At 37.1% G+C, this 22,681-nt stretch overlaps 1 protein-coding gene and 2 pseudogenes across 1 annotated transcript; all 3 read right to left on the bottom strand.

Moving 5' to 3' along the window:
- Positions 1–1,059: 1,059 nt before the first annotated feature.
- Positions 1,060–2,526, bottom strand: LOC110683120. Its single transcript, XM_021859472.1, has 2 exons — positions 2,343–2,526; positions 1,060–1,514 (listed from the first exon to the last, which is right to left on the bottom strand). The coding sequence occupies exons 1-2, from the start codon at positions 2,524–2,526 to the stop codon at positions 1,060–1,062; spliced, it is 639 nt and encodes a 212-aa protein (XP_021715164.1).
- A 5,041-nt stretch (positions 2,527–7,567) lies between these two features.
- Positions 7,568–18,030, bottom strand: LOC110683121 (annotated as a pseudogene).
- A 221-nt stretch (positions 18,031–18,251) lies between these two features.
- LOC110682985 lies at positions 18,252–21,369 on the bottom strand (annotated as a pseudogene).
- Between the last annotated feature and the right edge of the window lie 1,312 nt (positions 21,370–22,681).

The raw sequence follows: 22,681 nt of genomic DNA on the forward strand, positions 1-22,681 counted from the left end.
TAAATTGACTTCTTGACATCTATGGAGCACCTTTTTCAAATTTTCAAGACATACATCAAAAGATGTTCCATAGATAGAGAAGTCATCCATAAAAACTTCCATTGAATTTTCAATAAGACCCGAGAAAATTGCCATCATGCAACGCTGGAACGTGGCTGGGGCATTACATAATCCAAATGGCATTCTTCGATAGGAAAAGGTTCCATAGGGACATGTGAATGTGGTCTTTTCCTGATCACAAGGACGAATAGGAATTTGGAAGAAACCAAAATATCCATCCAAATAACAGAAAAAGGAATGCTTAGCCAAACGTTCAAGCATCTGATCAATAAAGGGGAGGGGGAAATGGTCCTTCCGGGTGGCCTTATTCAACCTTCTATAATCAATGCACATTCGCCACCCTGTAATAGTCCTAGTGGCGACTGGCTCACCCTTGTCATTCTTGACAATGGTCATACCTCCTTTTTTAGGTATTACTTGTACAGGGCTAACCCACTTACTATCTGAGATAGGGTAAATTATTCCTGCAGAAAGCAATTTAAGAACCTCTTTTTTAACTACCTCCATCATATTTTGATTAAGCCTTCTTTAAGGTTTTATAGAGGAGGCATGATCGTCCTTAAGAATGATTTTATGCATACAAAAAGATGGATTAATACCCTTAATATCATCAATGGTATACCTAATAACACTTTTATATTTTCTCAAAACAGTGAGCAATTGCTCTAATTTTGTGTCATTAAGCTCATCATTAACAATAACAGGATATGTATTATTAGGACCAAGGTATGCATATTTAAGAGTAGAGGGAAGGGGTTTCAACTCTACCTCAAGAGGCGTAGTACTCTCCCCAACACTCGATGCACTAAGGACTTCCTTGACTGGAGCGGTGATTGGATTGGCTTTTGCTTCCTCAAGTAGCCTTGTATACTCCCTTGTTTCCTAATCTTCATCACTAACACTCCCCGTTAACACCGTTTCAAGTGCATCATCCGTTTTAATCAAGGGAAGTTGTTCACGTTGTAAATCATCAAGGACGTCTACTTGACAAATAGTCTCTCATATGGAAGGAGTTCCCATAGCATTCAAGAGTGAATACTCCATTTTCTCGTCACCAACTTCAAAAGTGATTTTTCCATTCTTCATATTAATGATTGCACCTGCAGTGGCTAAGAATGGTCTACCAAGAATAATAGGAACATGTGAATCTTCCTCCATCTCCATCACAACAAACTCGCATGGAATAAAGAATTTTCCCACGCGAAGAGGTACATCTTCAAATACACCTAAAGGAAATTTAACCGACCTATCCACAAGTTGAAGAGATATGCGTGTAGGCTTTAGTTCACCCATTTGAAGTTTCTTGCAAATAGAGAGAGACATAAGACTCACACTTGCTCCAAGATCACATAATGCCTTGTTGTTCTCTATGTCTCCAAGTTTCACCAAAATTGAGTAGCTACTCGGATCGCCTAATTTCTTAGGAAGTGTGTTTTGCAAAATTGCACTACACTCTGCAGTCAACGCAACCGTAGCATTCTCCTATAGCTTCTTCTTGTTAGAGAGCATATCCTTTAAATTTTTTGCATAGGATGGCATCTCGGTTATTGCATCTAAGAATGGAATGTTGATGTGGAGCTTTTTCAGAATATCAAGAAATTTTCCATACTTTTTCTCTAACTTAGCTTGAGCCAACCTTTGTGGAAAAGGAACCTGTGGCACATATGGAGCAAGTGGTGGTGGAGTCGATGCCTTTGGCTCTTCCTCAATCACACTACCATCAACTGCCTTCTCAGTTGCGTCTACTCCCTCAACAACCTACTTTGATGGCTCCCTTACGAGAGGATCTTCCAACTACTTTCCACTCCTCAAAGTCACGGCATTCATATGCCCCTTTTGTGGTTGCTCTGTTTGACCCGAAAAGGTACTTGGAGTCCTTGAAGATTGGCCAACTTGATGAGAAAGTTGACTTATTTGATTTTCCATGAGCTTGTTCTAAGCTTGTAACTGTTGGATGGAATTGTTTATTGTGGTTATGAAATTTTCCATCATTAGCTCAAGGTTAGACTTTTGAGGAGGTGGTTGCATAGGTTGTTGAACTGGAGGTGGCCTTGCTTGAAAACCAGGTGGTGCATTATAATTGTTGGTTCGAGGTGGTGGTGGAGGCGGATTTTGTTGGGCTTGGGTATTCTTGTAGGAGAAATTTGGATGATGTTTTCACCCTTAGTTATATGTGTTTGAATGGGGGTCATATGGCCTTTTGGGATTTTAAGTGTAGAATGCATTGGCTTCCTCGATCGACATCTTATTCGAATTCTGTGGACAATCAGGTACAATGTGACCGTGTACATTACACATTTGATAAGTTTTAGGTGAGCTAGAAGATGATCCAGCTTGTAGTCTGTCGAACTTGCTTGTCAATGCCTGCACAGAGCTAGTCAAAAGAGTTAGAGCATCAACATCTAATTTTCCTCCCTTCTTCACACTATATCGGCCTCCTGGATGATAGTTGTCATTAGCCGCCATCTTCTCAATTAACTCCTTCGCCTCAGATGGGTTCTTAGTCAAGAGAGAACCCCCAGACGCAACATCAATATAGATTCGGAACTAATGAGTTAAACCATTATAAAAGGTTTGGATCAACATCCATTCAGGAATACCATGGTGAAGGCATTGTCTATGCAATCGCTTGAATCTCCTCCATGCTTCATATAAGGACTCATCATCTGACTGCCTGAAAGTAGATAACTCGTTTCTCAACCTTGCAGTCTTTTTATGTCCTAAGAACTTGACTAGAAAAGCCTTCACCAGTTTGTCCCATGTGTCAAATGAGCCATAACCTTCATCTCTCAACCATTCTTTCGCCCTATCCCGTAATGAGAAAGGAAAAAGGCGAAGTTTAAGAGCATCATCTGTAACACCATTTAACTTCATAGTATCGCATTTCTCCAAGAAACTATCAATGTGACTCATTGGGCAATCATGAGGTGTGCTTGCAAACGAATCATTGGAGATGAATTGAATGAACTGTGGTTACAATTCGAAGTTCTGAGCAGTAACGGGTGGTCTGACAATGCTTGAGAGGAGTCCGGTTGTTGTATCAGGAATACCGTACTCCAAAAGAGATTTCGTTCCTTGGTCTTCCATGTTTCTATTGTTTTGATTCCTTCTTCTTCTTCTGCCTCTTCGTCTCCTTGAAGTTGCTTCGATTACAGAATCAAAAGGTGTTAAATCATCTGATCCTGAACGTCGTGTTTGCATGCAACAAGGAACTAAAAGCTGAGTATCAAAAACACAAGAGATAATAGCCGAAGCAACGAAAAAGGCTTAGTAAAAACGAATCACAAATAATTAGAAAGAAACCGTTAGTACAACTTTATATGGGGTTGCAATAAAGAGAATTAAGCAAAAAAGAAATAATTAAAAGAACAACTAACTAGTTATATGAGGTTGTTGCTCCTAGTTTAATTTGTATCATGCGGCTACCCCCCCTTTATTATCCCTAATAACTAGATATATATAAGCAAAGATAATATTGGAGAAGTTGAATACAATTAGAACTCCCGAAAAATCATCCAAAACGAGCCCAACTTCGTGTACAAAGTGTTAATCACGAGCAGGCCATAACCTGGTTGTGGCACACCTCTGTTGGCCACACGCGGGTTGTGGAGTGGGCTGGACTTGCCACTCTTCTTCTTCTTCTTCTCTTTAGTGTGCTATCCACGGGTAGGATGTGGAGAAGGTAGTATGACACACCTCAGCTGTGGAGTAGGTTGTCCCTGTGTAATTTCCTTCTCTTTGTTGCATAAGAACATTTCCAATATGTAGCTCGACTCACATAATAGTTTATTCCTATAAAAAAAAAGAACCCGAGGAGAGCAATAATCGAAATATATATAAATTGATGCTCAAATAATTAAATGTAGGGAGAAAGCATGACAAATATCATATAAATATGACATATAAAAAGTGTATATTATTGTGCTATCAAGGGGTTTCTTATACACTTGTATAAGAAACCCCTTATTAGAGAAAATAGGTTACTTTTATTAAGCAACCCCTTATCTAATAATTGTGGTTTCTTGTCATTGGTTCTTTATCCATATTTTGTAGTAGTGGTAGCCCTTTTTTTTTTTTACAATAATTGCAGGTTTTATCCGCCCAACACTTGCTTGTCTTGTGGCCTATTTTCTTGCATTTGTCACACACGAGAGGTTTATCAGACCCACCACGGCCTCGGCCAGCACCAGCCCGAACCGCAAAACCAAGCGCCAAAGACGATGGTGTGTCTTCCTTGGAGCGTGAAATACCACGAACTCATTCATCTTGAGAAATTTGCTGGCACACCCTATTCAATGTGGGCAGAGGGTCTTGAGACAATAAGGTGGAACGAAGAAGAGCATAATACTCTGAACACATACCCAACAACAATTGCTGAAGGCGATCACCATCTCTTCAATCGGCATGTTGCTTGCCAACATTACAAGTACACTTGCCACATTTACAAGAAATAATTAATGGCTCATGTTTTTCAAGTTCATCCCACAAAATAGAGAGTTTACTAAAATAAACGCCAACAAGCATGTTTTTCAATTGTTCACAAGCATTCACTACTAGAAAACAGTCAATCAACGACGGAAAAAATCCGTCGGAACACCCTGAAATTCCGTCGGAAAGCACCGTTGCATTACGCTTTGTAGGAATTTCGTGATATTCCGTGGGAAATTCCATCGGAAAGATCCATTCCGACGGATTATGTTCTGTCAGAGTCAAGTTTGACTTGATTGGGAAGTCCGTCGCAAGTTTCCGACGGAACAGATTCCGTCGGAAATTTCTGTCGGAAAATTTAATAGAAAAAAATAAAATAAAAAAGCCCACCCACCACCCCACCCCCTGCCCCCACAACCAAGATCCCCACTGCACCCACAAAACCCCCACAACCCAGATCCACACCCACGAAACCCCCTAACCCACAACTACCCACAACCCACCACCACTACAACCCACTACCGAATACCCAGATCTACCCACCCACCTAAACCACATTCCAAAAAAAAAACAAATTCAAAATTAGAAAAAAATCAAAATCCAAAATCAAAATCAAAAACAAAATCAAAAATAAAAAATCAAAAACACGAAAAATCAGAAAAAAAAAAAAACGAATAAAGCCGAAAAAAAAAATCAAAAACACGAAAAATCAGAAGTTAAAAAAACGAAAAAGGCGAAAAAAAAAACAAAAACACGAAAAATCAGAAGAAAAAAAAACGAAAAAAGGGAAAAAAAAAACTAAAACACGAAAAATCAGAAAAAAAAAGAAGTAAAAAAGCCGAAAAAAATAAGAGAAAGAGAATAAGAGAACTTACCTTGAATTCCATCAAAACCCCTAATTTGGCTTGAATTTGGGTTTTAAAGGTCAAATTCGACCATGAAAACTCTAGATCTAGGGTTTTCATGGTCGAATTTGACATGAAAAACCTTACTTTGTTCTTTGAAAAACCATTAGAAGGCGGTGGTGATTCGTGGTTGCGTAGCGACGGTGGTTCATGGTTGCGCAGCAGCGGTGGTTCGTGGCTTTGAAAAACGAAGGGGAAGGAGAAGGGGAAGGGGAGGGAGAAGGAGGAGAGAGAAACGAAGGGGAAGGAGAAGGAGGAAAGAGGAACGAAAAGAGAAGGAGGAGAGAGAAACGAAAGGAGAAGGAAGGAGGAGAGAGAAACGAAGGGGAAGGAGAAGGAGGAAAGAGGAACGAAAGGAGAAGGAGGAGAGAGAAACGAAAGGAGAAGGAAGGAGGAAAGAGAAACGAAGGGGAAGGAGAAGGAGGAAAAGCAGAGAAGGAGAAGAGAGAGAAAGAGGAGAGGAGAGGAGAAAGAGAAACAAAGAAAAGTCGGTTTTTTTAATGTATATATTAGAACGTTCCGACGGAAAAAAATCCGTCGGAATATTTGGGTTTTCCGAGGGAATATTCCGTAGGAAAATTCCGACGGATTTGAATTCCGACGGAATATTCCGTCGGAAGCCTATTTGTTCCGAGGGAATTAATTTCCGTCGCAAGAATTCCGACGGATTTTCCGTCGTAACGTACCTTTTCCGACGGAATTTTCTAACAGAGCCTAATTCCGTCGGAAAGTTCGAATTTCCGATGGAATTTAGGTCCGTCGGAACAATTCCCTCGGAATACGGCCTATTTCTAGTAGTGATTAATTTCGGATTTAATTTGCTGAATCCGAGGTCCATTAACAAGGCAAAAACGTTGAGAAGTAATAAAATCACCTGGCCGATCTTGCGGTCCAAGGTAAAAGGGGGAATTAATTTCGATTTTGGGTAGTGGTGGTGGTGTTTCATCTCCTTCCCCCATTGTTCAAGGTGAGAAGAAGAAAGAAGAAGAGAAAAAAAATGTTATTTTAGGATTTTGGCTTTGATACCATGCTAAACTTCTTGAAACTCGGCTTCATTTTTATTAATCAACGGAAACCAATATATAGAGTACAAACTAAACCTAGAGTTACCTTATCTTTGGTAACCTAGAAATTAGGAAACAATAACAAAGATAAACATAATTACCATAAACAAACTCTATCAAATATACTCTAATATCTCAAAAATATATCCGCAATACTATGTGTACTATGTCACAATTTTTAAAAGGGAGGCCCACATGTGGAGCGAGCCTGTGTCCATCGTCCCATGCCATGACATGCCATGTTTACGTGTAGGTGCTTGGCTAAGTTTTCATTACGGAGTACTTTGCCGAGTAGCGCTCTCTTATTCCAAAGTGGGTAAATATACATCGCAAAACTTAAATGCCACAACCCGACACGTGCATCAACGTTTTGTGTTTTTTTGTGGTGTGCCAGTGTCCATCTTTATTTGAGATTAATATTTAAGTTTGTACAAATGTATCACTTACCTTGCCTATTGATCCAAACGTTTGAGGGTGATGTTGATTGTAGTTAATTTAGTGAAAGCAAACTACACATGTTGACAACATTTATGTTAATGAAATCATACGACACTCATTGCTATAGGGAAATTCAACATCAAAATTGGTTCGACATTCCGATAATAAATGTTGCATATACATACAAATGTTGATGTTGACTTGTGTATGTGACCGTTATTTCATTTGCGCTCAATAATGTTATGTTACTAAAAATTCTATATTAAGTTAACACATTAATTATTCATCATGATGTACATTGCATTTATACAAAGTGCTTATGTACCCTCATTTTAATACTCCGTATAGTTTTAGATTAGATCATTTAGGATTAATTTGCATTATTTTAGCTACTAAAATTAGTTCCAAATTAAAGTCAATTTCATGGATTTAGTTATTTTTTCGTGATTGTAGATATTTTGAGCACCTATGGAATGACAAAAGGAATGTGGCAAATGGACGATAGTTCAATTGAAATCAAGTAAGACGCAAAGTGGTTATGAAAATATAATTGTTCGAAATTTAATCTAATAGTGGTCTTGATGTACAAACAATATGTAAGCAAGACCAATTTATTTAGAAAGTGCTAATGTTAGTATCAGCCCAATATAATAAGATCAGAAAGCTAACAACTTGGAAAGAGCAAAAGAGACCATGTACTTTGTATTAAAGAATAACATTTCCTAGCTCTTGCAAATATTAATTTTGCAAAGTTATTAATAAGAAGGAGAATGATCATACAAAACTAACCAAAACAACGATAATTACTCATAGAAACTAAACTAATAAGGCTTGAAGAGTACCATTGATGACAAGATTTAATTTGATGTAGTAGTTTCTTTTTCTAAAAGTTGTAATGTGAGATCAATGGATGTAAAACTTTAATCAACTAAATTAATTAACATCCTAAAAAAAAAAAGGATAATCAGTATAACCCAAAAACCGGATCATGAGAATAAAACGTAGTCCTATCATACTTATTTAATGGTGCAGCAATCTTCAACCTATGCACTAAATCAGGATTAGAGATAAAAAGACGTCCAAAAGCAACCAAATCAGCATCCCCTTGAGCCAAAGTTTCCATCCCAAGCTCCTTTTAGTATACCCACCACTACTCACAAAACTCCCTTCATATGCATCCCTTAATTTCCTCAACAATTGAGCATCATCTTCAGCTTCTTCGGCTGGCTTATCAACCACGCCTTGGGCTGTGAACCGGGGTTGAGTTACGTTGAGGTAAGCGAGTTTTGATCCCAAGTCAGATTGTAGCTTGTTGAGTCCATTGACAACAGCTAGGCCTAATGCTAGTGGGTTGGAATCAAGGGCGTCGAAATGATCAATTGCTGGTCAGATCCTCACTGCTACTTTCTCAGCTCCAATGGCTTCCACAACGGCTTATACCACTTGCATTAGGAACCTAATTCTGTTTTCCAATGGACCACCATACTCGTCGGTTTGATCGTTGATTGCATCCTTGAGAAATTGGTCTATTAGGTAACCATGTGCTCCATGTATCTCCACTCCATTAAAACCTGTAATAAATATTCAAAATCACAATTAATGTTAAGACAAGAACCTAACAACGTACCAATAAGGTCCTGCTCTCTTCACCTTATTTTTATTGAACTGATCGACCTGAATTATTTTTATTGAAATGAAATTAATTTTATAGAACTGAAATTATTTGAATAGAGTATATACATACCAGCATGAATGGCGTTGAGAGCTGCTTGGCGATAGTGTTCGACGACCTCTAATATTTTAGGTTTGGTCAAGGCTCGGGGTTGGGTGCATTTTTTGTGTGAACCATCGGGCATCAATATACGCTACCTATCCGATAATGTTTTGTTTGTTGATGATATTGGTGCTCGTCCCTCAGGTTGGTATACTACATCAAGTCATCAAACAATCATACATAACATGATGAGAGTATGATCACTTTCTAAAATACGGAGTACAAAATTAAAGAGTCAAAGAGGCTCCTATGATTTTATACAATTTACAAGGTTCGGATAGGAGTATTCTTTATATGTTGTCTAAACTATTAATGTAGTATTTTCACACGAGTATTATATACGAAAATTTAAACTTAGATATTGAAATTATTAACATGAACTTGACACGTTGTCAAATTAAGGCAGTTGTTATTATGTATACGTATAAAATAGACAAGGCTGTAATGTTTAAGTTGTAATGTACAAAGACGTGGTTGTTAGAGTGAATGTAAGCTAATAAAATTCTACATGTAACAATTTATTTAAAAAGTACATGGGTACGTATTCAGTGATGAGCGTTTAAAAATCAATTGAAGGACTATAAGTATTTACCTTGGTTAGAAACTCGACCGACGTGCCACAATTGAGAGAAGAAGATAGCACCCTTATCACGAACCGAGTCTACTATTTTCTTCCAAGCTTCCACTTGTAGTTTTGTGTAGATTCCTGGGCAATGGGCGAACCTATGGCACGATTGCAGAAATTTTAGAAGCAAAGGTGTGTTATATTCCGTACGAAGTAATTCTTTTAGGATAAAACGAGAAGATCCTAATAAAAAGGTGTTAAATTTCTTTTAATTATGTCCAATAAAAAGGTGTTATTGATGATTATTGTAAACTTGTCAATTTATACAAGTATACATAAACAAGTTAAGTTAGGGTTGACTTTTTATGATGAGAAACCATAGACAATAGTCTATCATGGTATTCATATACGTGTAACTCATTATTTGATAACCCTTAGATAAGCTAATAATGTTTGACTAAATTTGTTTAAATTTGTACAGGGATGATATACGCGGACTGCAAATAAGCATTTAATATTTTTTTTTTTAAATTGGTATCAAATTATGATTAATACATGACAAAGTAATTAATAACGTATGTATTGACCGATGTATTAGTATTACAATAATTTTTTATTTCACTAATTATTTCTTCTTTTAGCTTCTTGTTGTATGCAATCTTATGGCCTTTATATATCATTTTTCTATTTTTAAAAATTAGGAATTTTATAATTTGTTATGGATGTAAAATCATATAGACTTAATGGTTGTGTTTGGTGAATACTTGAAGGTTAAAAGTTGTAATTGATTGTATTAAGTCTATTAACTGATTTTGATTAACTGGTTGCATTAGCTAAAATTGGTCAAATCACTTAATTTTGCCCCTCTAAGCTCACCAAGTCATCACCAAATTAAACACTCTCAACGTCTTAAAACAAAAAAAAAAAAAAAAAAAAAAAAAAAAAAAAAAAAAAAAAAAGACCGGCCACTAAAACTTTTTACTAGTGTTCATTTCATGATTGATGATTTTTATGTAAAATCTGGTTTACTCGATCTGTCTTTCTCCTAATCTTAAATTACTTTAAGAAATAAAACTCGTGTTTATTCAACTTACATTAGCGATACGTTGGAGAAATAAAACTCGTGTTTATTTACAAAAGTGCTCCTCTGCTGAAATTAGTGATACGTTGAAGTTATTTTATATAAATTCGTGAGAAACAAAGTTAACACAAACCAAAACACACTGGTAGAACAATTTAAAACAGATAAAAAACAATTTGAAGTGTGATTAGTTACTTACCCTCCGGCAGTTTGGGAAATGAGAGTTCCTTCAGTGATAAGTAAGCCACCGGAAGTAGATCTTTGGGTGTAATACTTCTCAAGAGCTTCATTTGGCATTTCATCTATTGCTCGACATTTAGTCATCAGTGCTAATACAATCCTGTATATATAATTAAATATGTTGGGTTATTGTGGCCCAAATTCCATAAGCCCAACTTACTACATATCAAGGTTTTTCAAGATTTCTAGAAATCTCTACTACATCAAAAAATTGATGGAGAATTGTGGAAGAATCTAGAATTGGTCAAAGATTTGTGTGGAGGATATAAAGAGCATGTGTGTAGAAGATTCCACACACTTCTTACACCTCCATACATCACTTATAAATAGTGGTGTTGGGCATCATTTGGGAGGGAATGTATCCACCTACATATCCTCCAATACTCCGATATCATACACTCTATGAGTGTCCCTCCATACGTTATTTATGCTTAGAGAGAATTTACCCACTAATGTCCGCTCTCTAAGATATCATGATCGGAGTTTTCTACATACACACAATCTCCCTAATCCTTATTTTGTACTACTCCTTTGTGAGTTCCTATGGTGAGAATTCTCTTGTAATACTCACCCTTTTAAGGGTTATTGTACTCTCCTATTTTCACATAGTGGAATATTTTGGGTGCTCGTTGTCGTGGGTTTTTTGATAATTTTTCCCACGTTAAATATTATGTGTCCATCTTTATTACTTATCTTGCTTTCAACTTTCTCCTAATTAGTTTATCAATCTCTACATCTTTACTTTGCTTCCGCTGTGCACTCACCAACCCCAACAAATGGTATTCAAGCCAAAGGTTTATTAGATTGTTTACACATTAAAGATGTCTTCGCTTAAGTAGTTCGAGATAGATAAGTTCGATGGCAAGATCAGTTTCTAAATTTGGAGGATTCTTAGGCCGTTCTTGACTGGAGTAGAATGGACGCTTGATGGCGTAAGTGAAAGCCGTACACGGTGGATTCATTATTCAACCGCGGTTTGGCATTGCGTCCTCGTCAAACGAGTTCGAGTATGTCACATTTCTCTTCACTCCGAATGTTGATTGGGTTATCATGTGACATATTACATACCCAAAAGGGTTCATACGACGAGTACATGCATATGGAATTTGTTCCAATGTGGAGATTGTTGGGTTAGTGTGGCCCAAATTTCATAAGCCCAACTTACTACATATCAAGGTTTCTCAAGATTTCAGAAATATCTACTACATTGAAAAATTGATGGAGAATTGTGGAAGAATCTAAAATTGAACAATGCTCATGAAGACTCTAGATTTGTGTGGAAAATTTAAAGAGCATGTGTGTAGAAGATTCCATACACTTCTTCCACCTCTATACATCACTTACAAATAGTGGTGTTGGGCATCATTTGGGAGCAAATGTATCCACCTATATATCATCCAATACTACGATACCATACACTCTCTGAGCATCCCTCCATATATTATTTATGCTTAGAGAGAATTTACCTACAAATGTCCACTCTCTAAAATATCATGATCGTAGTTTTCTACATACACACAATCTCCCTAATCCACTATTCCTTATTTTGTATTATTCCTTTGTGAGTTCCTGTAGTGAGAGTTCTCTTATAATACCGACCATTTCAAGGGTTATTGTACTCTCCTATTTTTACATAGTGGATTATTTTGGGTACTCGTTGTCGTGGGTTTTTTGATAATTTTTCTCACATTAAATATTGTGTGTCCATTATAACTCTTATCTTGCTTTCAACTTTTTAATATTTATTTTATCAATCTCTACATTTTTAATTTGCTTCGATGTACACTCACCAACCCTAACAAAATTGTTGTGCGACAGCGGAAGCAAAGGTCGAAAACAAACAAGAAAACAATAAAGAAATTCAATGCAAACAATAAGAACAACACCAAGAATTTACGTGGTTCACTATCGATGTGATAGCTACGTCCACGGGCACCGAGATCGAATGATTTCACTATAAACTGCAAAGATTACAAAGATGATTCTTGTATTTCTCAAGAACGGCTCTCACTCTCTCTCTCTTAACCCTTATACTAATATTAGGGAGGTTTTATATTAATCCCTAAAATAAAAGATACTTGGGCAAAAAGATAACATAAAAGATAACTTTAAATCGTAAAATCCGCGTCTCCGCATTTTTCCTTCTCCGCCCGGTCAGACCGGGCAAGGTCTGCCCGATCGGGCGCGAGAAGAAAACTCCATACGAATGCTTCAACGTATCCAACCCCCACCGCCCGGTCAGACCGGGCAATGTCCGCCCGATCGGGCGGACAAAGCTACGAAGTACGAGTCACCTAATACTTATCAACAATCTCCACCTTGACGAGAACTCGTAGTCAGCAAACGACCCCATCAAGACATAGTGGAAAAACATCTCAAGCCAAACCCGATGCAAGACTCATGCATAAGCCATACATCCCGATAAGTCTTCAACCAAGACCCATCACATACTCGTCTCCAAGTATAACAACTCATAATGCTCCACCTGCATCACAAGCCCCGGGCAAGCTCCACCTTAAGGCCAACACACCTACACCAGGAGCTCCCCAACTTCGCCCCTCAGGGCCTACTACATCACGTAGTAATCAATATTTAGCAAGTCTAAGCAATGTTTAAACTTGCTAAACGGAACAGGCTTAGTGAAGAAATCAGCCGGGTTGTCAGCAGTCCCAATCTTCTTCACCTTAATCCTCTTGTCAGTACGCAAGAAATGATACCTGACATCAATGTGCTTCGTCCGATCATGGTGTACTTGATCTTTAGCTAAGCAAATCGCACTTAGACTATCACAATACACTGTAGCAAAATCCTGTGCAATACCCAGTTCACCTACTAGGCCTTTGAGCCAAATAGACTCCTTAGCTGCAGAAGTTAAAGCCATATACTCAGCTTCAGTAGTTGACAACGTAACTGATGACTGCAATGTAGACTTCCAACTAACCACAGAACCACCCAAAGTGAACACATAACCAGTCACAGACCTCCTGGTATCCACATCAGCTGCATAATCAGAATCACTGTACCCAGTGACCAAGCATTCCCTACCATTCCCGTACACAAGACCAATATCAGTTGTCCCTCTCAGGTAGCGAAAAATCCTTTTCACCCCTTGCCAGTGTTCCCTCCCAGGTCGAGCCATAAACCTGCTTACAACACTAACAGCATGCGCAATATCCGGCCTAGTACAGACCATAGCATACATCAAACAACCAACCGCGTTTGCATATGGAACTCTAGACATATAAGACAACTCCTCCTCTGATTGAGGTGACATAGACAAAGACAACTTACAACTAACAGTAGTTGGCGTACTTATAGGCTTCGATTTTTCCATCCCAAAACGAGACAAAATCTTTTCAATGTAGCTTTTCTGAGTCAAGAAAAGCTTACCTCTAGCCCGATCCCTGTAGATCTCCATACCCAAAATCTTCCTAGCTGCACCCAAGTCTTTCATGTCAAACTCCGAGTTAAGCATCTCCTTTAATCTAGCAATATCAGATTTATTCTTTGTGGCAACCAACATGTCATCAACATATAACAAAAGATAAATCATGGAACCATTATCCAGCTTACTATGATACACACAGCAATCATATGAATTCCTGTCAAAACCTTGTGAAACCATAAAAGAATCAAACCTTTTGTACCACTGTCGGGGGGATTGCTTAAGTCCATACAATGACTTTAGCAATCTGCAGGCATAGTGTTCCTTTCCAGGAACTTCGAATCCTTCGGGCTGCTTCATCAGAATCTCCTCCTCCAAATCGCCATGAAGGAAAGCCGTTTTAACATCCAACTGCTCCAGCTCAAGATCAAAATGTGCTACAATTGACAATAACACACGGATAGAAGTATGTCGAACCACAGGTGAGAATATCTCAACAAAATCAACCCCTTCTACCTGACTGAACCCCTTAGCAACTAGCCTAGCCTTAAAACGTATTTGCTCAGTTTCCGACAACCCTTCTTTCTTCTTGTAAATCCATTTACAACCCACAAGCTTCCTCCCTTCCGGTACCTTTACCAGTTCCCACACTCTGTTCTTGTAAAGAGACTGCATCTCTTCACCCATTGCGGCAAGCCATTGCGCAGACTCACTACAACTAATTGCTTGTTTATATGTGGCAGGTTCAAATGACTCTACATCATCAGCTACACTCAATGCATAACCTGTCATCGCATCAACACAGCAATTTCTTCCCTCCATCTCTTCAATCAATCTAACAGGCTTCTTGATAACTCGTTTAGGCATCTCAAGAATGGTGTCAGGTTGACTAGATGACCCCTGATTAGATTGCTCCACCTCATCCCCAGAGTTAGAATGAGTAGGAGTAATCTCAGGTTCAGGAGTACCCGGCACTGGAACATCAGCATCATCATCAATATATTGTACCCGAGGTAAATCAGCAATGGTAGACTGATGTACCTCAAGTACCCCATCTGTCTGTAATAAATTGTCTCCTTCCCTTCTCAAATCTGAAATCTCTGCATTTTTAATTGAATACATGGTGTTTTCATCGAAAGTAACATCCCTACTAAGAATGACCCGACCCTCCGAAGGTGAAAAAATTCTAAACCCCTTCACACCATCCCCGTACCCAACAAAACACCCCTTCTTGGCTCGTGGATCCAGCTTACCCTCAATAACATGATAATAAGCAACACAACCAAAAATCTTCAAATTCGAAAAATTAGGCAACTTACCACTCCAGATCTCAAACGGAATTTTGGAATCAATTCCAGAATGAGGACCCCTATTAATGACATAACAAGCTGTTAACACAGCTTCACTCCAGTACCTCCTCCCAAGCCCTGCATTAGAGAGCATGCATCGAACTCTCTCTAGCAGTGTCTGATTAACCCGTTCTGCTACACCGTTCTGCTGTGGTGTCTTCCTGACAGTATGATGCCGACCTATACCCTCATCTGCACAGAACTGATTAAACTCGTCTTTGCAAAACTCTAGCCCATTGTCCGTTCGTAGCTTCTTGATCTTCCTTCCTTGTCGATTTTCCACCAAAGCTTTCCATTGCTTGAAAACTTTGAAGGCCTCATCCTTTGACTTAAGCAACCTAAGCCATGTGTATCGGGACTTGTCATCAACAAATGACACAAAATAGTGGTAACCTCCCATACCTTCAACTCTAGATGGACCCCAGCAATCTGAATGGATGTAATCGAGCACTGCATCAGTAATGTGAGCACCCTTGCTGAACTTTGACCTGTGTTTCTTACCAAACACACAATGCTCACAAAATTCAAGGTTGGCAACCTTGACCCCGGATAGAAGACCCCTCTTGGACAATAGCTGCATCCCCTTCTCCCCCATATGACCAAGCCTCATGTGCCAAATCTTAGTCATCTCCTGGTGAGATACAGATGCGCAAACCGCAGAACTAGGCAGTGTAACACCCTCAAAAACATAGAGGGTGTTCCTTTTGATACCCTTAAGTACCAACTCAGAACCTCTGAAAATACACAACTCCCCATCTGAAAACACACCATTGTACCCCAAGTCATCCAGGGTACCCAATGAAATCAGATTCTTTCCTAAAGCAGGAACATGCCGTACATTAGTCAAAGTTAACCTCCGCCCATCAACAGTCCTCAACCTCATGGAACCAATACCTGTGACCTTACATGGAGCATTGTTACCGACTATAACCATACCCCCATTGCGAGGTTCATATGTATCAAACCAATCTCGACGTGGACACATATGGAACGAACACCCCGAATCTAGAACCCAGTTATCAGATAAATCATCAGACCTAGCAGAACTGACTAATGCTAAATCTTCCTCTGAATTATAGCTCTCATTCGGTTTCTCTTCAACTACAGCAGCCTGGGACTTGTTTTTCCTCACCGGACAATTATTCCTAAAGTGACCCGGTTCTTTACAGTAATAACATGTTTTAGTAGTAGTTTTACTAGATCCATCCTTGCCGTTTCCAGCACCCGACCCAGCATTGTTCCCCTTGTTAAACCCCTTATTCTTTTTAGACTTTCCGGACTTAACAAACAACCCACTACCATTATCCCCATTATCACTCGTAGCTTTCATTCTGAGTTCCCTAGTATGAAGTGCTGCCTTCACTTCTTCTAGGGTTATAGAATCCTTACCAACAACAAAAGACTCTACAAAATTCTCAAAGCTAGACGGTAGAGATACAAGTAAAATCAACGCAGCATCCTCATCATCAATTTTAACATCTAAATTACGTAAATCAAGCAAAATAGAGTTAAGTTTTTCTAGATGTTCCCGTAAGGAAGTACCTGACTGCATCCGGAGGCTAAACAACCGCTGTTTCAGTAATAATTTGTTGGTCAACGACTTAGTCATATACAATGACTCCAGCTTCAGCCACAATCCAGCCGCCGTTTCCTGATCAGCCACCTCCGTGATGATTTGATCATCAAGACTAAGTAATATGGTAGAGTGTGCCTTCTCTTCCATAACTTCTAACTGCGGGTCAGTCGGTCCATCTTCTGACTCCGAAGTAGTACTCTTTGGAGCCAACGGACGCCATATCTGCTGTTGTTTTAACAGAGCCTTCATCTTAATTTGCCATAGCCCGAAACTATTTTTCCCGGTAAACTTCTCAATTCTTATTGTTGAATCTCCTGCCATTGTTATCTTCAAGAAACTCTCCAAGGATTGAACCTGAGCTCTTGATACCAATTGTTGTGCGACAGCGGAAGCAAAGGTCGAAAACAAACAAGAAAACAATAAAGAAATTCAATGCAAACAATAAGAACAACACCAAGAATTTACGTGGTTCACTATCGATGTGATAGCTACGTCCACGGGCACCGAGATCGAATGATTTCACTATAAACTGCAAAGATTACAAAGATGATTCTTGTATTTCTCAAGAACGGCTCTCACTCTCTCTCTCTTAACCCTTATACTAATATTAGGGAGGTTTTATATTAATCCCTAAAATAAAAGATACTTGGGCAAAAAGATAACATAAAAGATAACTTTAAATCGTAAAATCCGCGTCTCCGCATTTTTCCTTCTCCGCCCGGTCAGACCGGGCAAGGTCTGCCCGATCGGGCGCGAGAAGAAAACTCCATACGAATGCTTCAACGTATCCAACCCCCACCGCCCGGTCAGACCGGGCAATGTCCGCCCGATCGGGCGGACAAAGCTACGAAGTACGAGTCACCTAATACTTATCAACAAAAATAGTGATAAATTACTCAACAATTAGAGTATATAATACGATGAAAGTATAAATCAAGGCGAATCAATTTAACAAGATTTATATAGTATTTCTTATCAATGGATCATCAAATTTAGTTAAAGTACAAAATGCAGATATATAGTGCATAAGTTAAAATGTTTACAATAGCTAAGATGAGTACATATAATCGACCCTAAATATAAGATGGTTGTAAAAACTATGTGAAGTAGTACAAGAAACAAACCTGTGAGACAGAGTGAAATTACCCAATTGGTAAGGAGTAAAAAATCATTTTCATACATTTGATGCCCATATTCATAGCCATCCCTGCTTCCTTAGCTTTCCTCTTTTTTGTTTCTGTTAATTTTTGTTTTTTCAATCTATTTCTTTGATGAAAGAAACATCAACGAGGCCAGAGATTTATAAGAAATTTTAACGTGTTGAAATGCTAATACTTAGGCACCGACGTTTACGAGGTTGTGGATCAAACTATCATTAAACAATTATTCAACTCGCTAAACAATTATTTAGTTCATTGCATAATATGAAGTATTTTAGTTTGTTAAAAAATAATTAGTTAATCAAATAATTAATTCCGTATCTTGTAAAGACAGTGATGTATGGTTTTATACTTTAATTTGGTAGACAGCACAGTTTAGCTAGTGCAATTTACTACTTTTTGTATATTTTTCACGTTGCTAAATTTAAGTCTTCTTTTTTCTTTTTTTTTTCTTTTTTTTTTTTAATCTACTTGATCTTACAATTGATCTCCGTCCATCAGAATGCTTTAGTTTAATCATGTTCAATCAGAGTGCATGGTCAACTATTCCAACACTAACACTCTGTAGTCTATATTATTATTTATACCTGTAGTTTAGTTTAGATTTGTTTAACTTTAATTGATTTATAAAGGTGGTATTTACGAGTGTAACTTAATATCATATGGGGTCGACTGGTCGAGCAAGTGCATGTTATTATGTTAAAAGTATTATTGTCTTGGTAGTTGCTCGATTTTTATTTTAATAATTTTAAATTTAGCTCAATAATTGAAAGAATCTTTCGTAATTTCTTTTGAATAAGATTATTTTCACTAATAACATAGTTTTGTTTTGAACAGAAATATCCTTATCTTATAAATTTGAAATTTAAAACTAAAGATTAAATTCCCCAACATTACCATAAGTCCATAACACAACCTCTTATGTTTCATAACGTAAAATGTGACTACTTTCTAAGGGATTTAATTACCATATTCATCTCCTAAAAAGAGATAATCAGTATAACCCAAAACGGGATCATGAGTATAAAACGTAGACCTATCATACTTATTCAATGGTGCATCAATTTTCAATCTATGCACTAAATCAGGATTAGAGATAAAAAGACGTCCAAAAGCAACCAAATCAGCATCCCCTTGAGCCACAGCTTCCATCCCAAGCTCCTTAGTATACCCACCACTACTCACAAAACTCCCTTCGTATGCATCCCTTAATTTCCTCAATAATTGAGCATCTGCTTCGGCTTCTTCGGCTGGCTTATCAACCACTCCTTGGGCCGTGAACCGGGGTTGGGTTACGTGGAGGTAAGTGAGCTTTGATCCCAAGTCGGATTGTAGCTTGTTGAGTCCATTGACAACGGCTAGGCCTAATGCTAGTGGGTTGGAATCAAGGGCGTCGAAGTGATCAATTGCTGGTGAGATTCTTACGGCTACATTTTCAGCTCCTACGGCTTCTACAACGGCTTGTACTACTTGCAATAAGAACCTTATTCTGTTTTCCAATGGACCACCATACTGGTCGGTTCGATCGTTGATTGCATCCTTGAGAAATTGGTCTATTAGGTAACCATGTGCTCCATGTATCTCTATTCCATCAAAACCTATGTATAAAATGTTCATAGCAAAAATTATTTTTTTATAATCCTAAGTAAAATTATTGTTTTGCTTGAATATTAAGTATGCTAGGGATAAAGTAAATTGTGTCACAAGTTGTATTTTTCAAAATTCTAATAAAAGGAGTCCGTTTCAAACTTTCAATAGAATCAAACGTTTTGCTATACACGTTTATGTAGAAAAAGCAACGCTCTAATCAACAAAGTACGTACATCAATTGTTAGTTGTTTCATTTTAATACTCAATCCCAAAAAGAAAATTTAAAATTACTACGTTTTAATTTTAACAATTAAAAAAAATCATTAAAGTCGTGAGTAGTCATTATAATGCAATTTCCTTTCAATCATAATCCAATGAATCAGACTCAATATGTGCGTTTGAGATTAAAAAAAACTCGAAAATTGCTAATGTAAGTGCATTAGTAGAGTGCAAAATGAGTAGAATAGTATATACCAGCACGAATGGCATTGAGAGCTGCTTGGCGATAGTGTTCGACAACCTCTGATATTTGAGGTGGAGTCAGGGCTTGTGGCGGGGTGCACTTTTCGTGTGAACCATCGGGCATTAAGATACGCCACTTTTTCTGATAAAACTTTATTTGTTGATGATATTGGCGCACCTCCATTTGGTTGATACACTATATAAAGAACATACAGGTACATTAAAATTAGCCTTTTCATAAACCCGTTAGCATGATAGCTTTATATTTTGCCAAATTAGATGTTGCTCAATATGATATTGTTGAAAGTAGACAAATTTGTAACGAATTTATGCTTGTAGTGTAAAATTGTACATAGTTATGGGAAGCTAGGCCCAAAATTCAGATTAGTGGACTAAACTTTCCTAAAATTTATATGAACATGATGTGACTAATTAAAGTTGTAAGTTTAGATGAAGAGGTATACAAGTTGTTACCGTGATTAGAAACTCGACCAACGTGCCACAATTGAGAGAAGAAGATAGCACCCTTGGCATGAACTGAGTCTACTATTTTCTTCCATGCCTCCACTTGTTGTTCTGTGTAGATTCCGGGGCAATGCGCAAACCTATAGCACAATTAATTAAACAGTAGTGTAGTGTTAGATTATTTTATAATTTTTTTATATTTTGGCACGTCTCAGGTTAGAAATTAAGGACAGTCGGGTTAGAATTAAGTTTTCAGGCACATATATATTAGTCTCTAGCTAAAACAATTTTATTTATGTGCAAATCACAATATTGACACACAATGGAATATAAAGGGTATACGATTAAGTATAATAAGTTTACTAAATGAGTTAACAAGTGTAATTACCCTCCAGCAGTTTGGGAGATGAGAGTGCCCTCAGTGATAAGTAAGCCACCAGGAGTGGAGCGTTGGGTGTAATACTTCTCAAGAGCTTCATTTGGCATTTCATCTATGGCTCGGCTTCTCGTCATCGGCGCCAATACTACCGACAATAAGCACATGAAGAACGTGCATAAGTCGTCAACGTCATAGAACACTTGTGTGGATGAGTGGACCTAGATTAAAGTTCCGCGTCTTGTAAAAGGCAATTATGCATGTATTAGTGGCCTTCACACTTTTTTATATGTGTTTCATATTTGACTACTTTTATTTCTTGCCAACTTATGTGGATTTCATCATGTCAATAAATAACGCCCTAGTATTCCTTACTGTATTTTAATTATTATTTTAATTTTTTTTTTTATTATTTCTCACGTTTTAAAATAATACTTCCTCTGTTCTTTTTCATTTGACCCGCTTTGACTTATACACTATTCACCACTCCTCTTTTTGACCGTCTTTTGTGAATAATAGGTAAGGAAAAATATACTCGTGTGAGATCTTTTTAAATTCCTCTCAATAAATACTATCATAATATACAACTTTTATAATTTTTACTTATGGAGAATCAAAGTTATTGATCGTTAAAGTTTTGTATTGGCAAGCGTGATATAATAAATAAATCATGTAAAAAAAACGGAGGAAGTACTACATCTATCTTTTTACATGCTCTGACTATCTTATAAATTTGTGTATTCTTATCAGGTGTTTCAATCTACTTGCCTTAATTTCTTCACTGGAAAAAAAAAATTATTTTCTCTTAAATTAAGTCTCACATTCATTTCCTAAAAAAAAATAAAAAAAAGGGTCTCACATTCATTCACCCTTTTTTTTATTATTATTATTATTATTATTATTATTATTATTATTATTATTGTTATTATCCAATTTGATAAGCTAATATTTCTTAATTCTTGAGGGGTTTAGTGTTCAAATTAAATTTTGCATATATTTTCTTAATATTTGTTTTCTACTTAAATATTGTGAGTTGTGACTATAAGGTTACAAGTTCAAAATAAGGAGTATAAACAATAGTCATCAATTAGATGATTCTCGCTCGTGTTCATTGTCCAATCAAATATCCTCTAATAATATTATTCTTCTCCGATCTTAAGCAAATCACATAATGTAAATCAATAGCTTACTTTCCACGAACACCAAATTTGACTAACAGTTTCTCTAATGTTTTATTTTAATTTAGGGAACAAAATACAAGCACTTCTTGTAACTATATTAAGCTATGAATTTAGGTATCATTGTAATGTATAAAATGATAATATTTGAAGAAAAATGCGTTTTTTATAGATCAGATTATATTTGTGGTATGAAAAATACTACTCTCTCCGTGTTTATATAATTTAAACTTTGTTCAAATGTGCATGCCGAGTTATGACTTTGACAATTTATTTATTTAATTATATGATAGTAAAGTTATAGGAAAATTGATATTATAAAAGTATACATTTTTAACGAATCTAACGATGCATTATACAATAACATTTGTTTTTTATATATTAGTAAATTAATCAAGTCAAAACCATTATATGAAAAATGAAAAAGTAGACATTCCAGTACTATATATACTTTTTATAAGATTGGCATCTATAGATCATAGATGATAAATGTCCTTAATTTTTTTCAAAAAATTTTGGCACCTAAATAAACTATTTTACAATTTTACTAAAATGTGATCTCAAAAAAATTATATCCTAGTACAG

Source organism: Chenopodium quinoa, unplaced genomic scaffold, assembly GCF_001683475.1.
Source record: "Chenopodium quinoa cultivar QQ74 unplaced genomic scaffold, ASM168347v1, whole genome shotgun sequence".
NCBI classification, from domain to species: Eukaryota; Viridiplantae; Streptophyta; class Magnoliopsida; order Caryophyllales; family Amaranthaceae; genus Chenopodium; species Chenopodium quinoa.

Excerpts from the sequence above, each read along its gene's own strand:
- LOC110683120 (XM_021859472.1), bottom strand. The coding sequence starts at position 2,526 with ATGGCGGCTAATGACAACTATCATCCAGGAGGCCGATATAGTGTGAAG. Across the intron at positions 1,515-2,342 it reads TCAAATGTGTAATGTACACG|AGTGTAGTGCAATTTTGCAA; the intron begins GTCACATTGTAC and ends CGTTGACTGCAG.